The sequence below is a fragment of the Histoplasma capsulatum genome, genomic scaffold, assembly GCF_000149585.1.
Source record: "Histoplasma capsulatum NAm1 scaffold_1 genomic scaffold, whole genome shotgun sequence".
NCBI lineage: Eukaryota > Fungi > Ascomycota > Eurotiomycetes > Onygenales > Ajellomycetaceae > Histoplasma > Histoplasma mississippiense.
Genome location: NW_001813982.1, coordinates 4,943,990 through 4,945,521, shown reverse-complemented (window position 1 = coordinate 4,945,521; position 1,532 = coordinate 4,943,990). Strand labels below are relative to the sequence as shown.

Sequence of the window (1,532 nt, the reverse complement as noted above, 5' to 3'; positions counted from 1 at the left end):
GGCGAATGCATGAAAAAAGTGCTCTGAGGGGAGAGGAAAAGATGACAAAGATGCCAATCTCAGCGATGAAGAGTACCTGGAAGCTCACCCAGAAAGGCGCCCAGTTGTGATAATCGACCATTTCTTGCATAAAAACAACGAAAATCCGATGATTTATGACAAACTAGCTGAATGGGCAGCAGCGGTGACCACTTCTAACATTGCTCGTGTAATATTTTTGACGGAGGATGTTTCAGCTTCGAAGTCTTTGAGCAGGGCTCTTCCGAGCACAGTTTTCCACCAGATGTCATTACAGGACTGCTCATCGGAAGTGGCCAAGCGCTTCGTCCTTGAGCATATTCGAGCTGGGGGTGAGGGAAACCAGCGAAGCGACACTCCCGAGAGTCTGCAACATATGGAAGGCCTTGATGATGCCATCCAAGCTCTGGGCGGACGCCTGACCGATCTCGAGTTCCTAGCTCGAATGATCAAAACCGGATCAACGCCAAAGGGTGGGTATCTTCTCCTGGTATTACGTTCACTTGCTAATCCATAAACATAGGTGCCGTCCAACGAATAATCAATGATGCTTCTGCTGAGATTTTAAAAACGTTTATCCTCGATCTCCCCGCCACTGAGAACTCGCCATGGTCGGCAGAACAGGCTTGGTATCTCATTTCGAAATTTGGAAAGAGCGATTCAGAAACGCTGCGATACAATGCCATCTTGCTCCATCCCCTATTCAAAAGCGGTGGCGAGGCCGTGGTCCAGGCCCTCCAGCATGCCGAGCTTATATCCGTTTGCACTATTGACGGCTCTCCGTCATCAATCAAACCGGGAAGACCAGTATACCGTGCGGCCTTTAAACAACTTACCGACAATAAGGCCTTGAGAAGTCGGTTCGAAATGGAGATATTGGCCCGGTTAATTGCGATCGAGAATCAAAATATCCAAAATCTAGAGAAGGAATTACAGGTACTTGGGTCCTTCCCAAAGCAACCGGGTGAAGTAGCACCAAGGGTTCGTTGGTTACTGGGAAAGTTGAGCGGCTCGCAGGTTAATTTGGAGAAATATGAAAGGAAGGCTTCCTTGTTGAAAAAAGTCCTTGAGATGGAGTAACGCTTTTCTTCACATTATCTTTGCTGGTGTTTACACGGACGCGATGGCTGTACTCAACATGTAGTTTTACTTTGCTGTCCTGGCTAGCAAGTCTTGGCATGGTGCTCTTGTTGCAATTTTGCTAAATTCTATTCCTCTAATTACCTGTATGATGAATGATTGTACTGTACAAAAAAGAGCAGCATTATCACTTGAAGCCCCAACAAGGTAACTAGAAGACAAGAACCGTCCTCTCAGAGGAAACGTAATGCAACGCCATATATAGAGCCAGGAGAAAGAGAAGGAGTACGCAACGTTGTTATTTGCCCCCTCGCAAAACATCTTTCAATTCCGTCTTTGGTTCCACATACCTACTCAGTGTTCCCCTCTTGAGACTCTTCTGCTCATATGCATAGGCCATCCCAATCAAAGCTTCTTCGCTCCACAAATCGCCC

At 46.9% G+C, this 1,532-nt stretch overlaps 2 protein-coding genes across 2 annotated transcripts in view; one reads left to right on the top strand and one right to left on the bottom strand.

The window, feature by feature from the left end:
* Positions 1-50: 50 nt before the first annotated feature.
* HCAG_01396 (predicted protein) lies at positions 51-986 on the top strand (the record flags this gene model as incomplete). The annotated part of the gene is made up of 4 exons (XM_001544299.1): positions 51-72; positions 237-491; positions 542-878; positions 941-986. The coding sequence occupies 4 exons, from the start codon at positions 51-53 to the stop codon at positions 984-986; spliced, it is 660 nt and encodes a 219-aa protein (XP_001544349.1).
* A 252-nt stretch (positions 987-1,238) lies between these two features.
* Positions 1,239-1,532, bottom strand: part of HCAG_01395 (conserved hypothetical protein) — a gene marked incomplete at both ends in the record, with an annotated part of 2,043 nt that continues 1,749 nt past the window's right edge. The window contains 2 exons of the mRNA XM_001544298.1: positions 1,239-1,242; positions 1,453-1,477. Coding sequence (XP_001544348.1) covers positions 1,239-1,242; positions 1,453-1,477 — 29 coding nt within the window. The remainder of the gene's footprint in view (positions 1,243-1,452; positions 1,478-1,532) is intronic.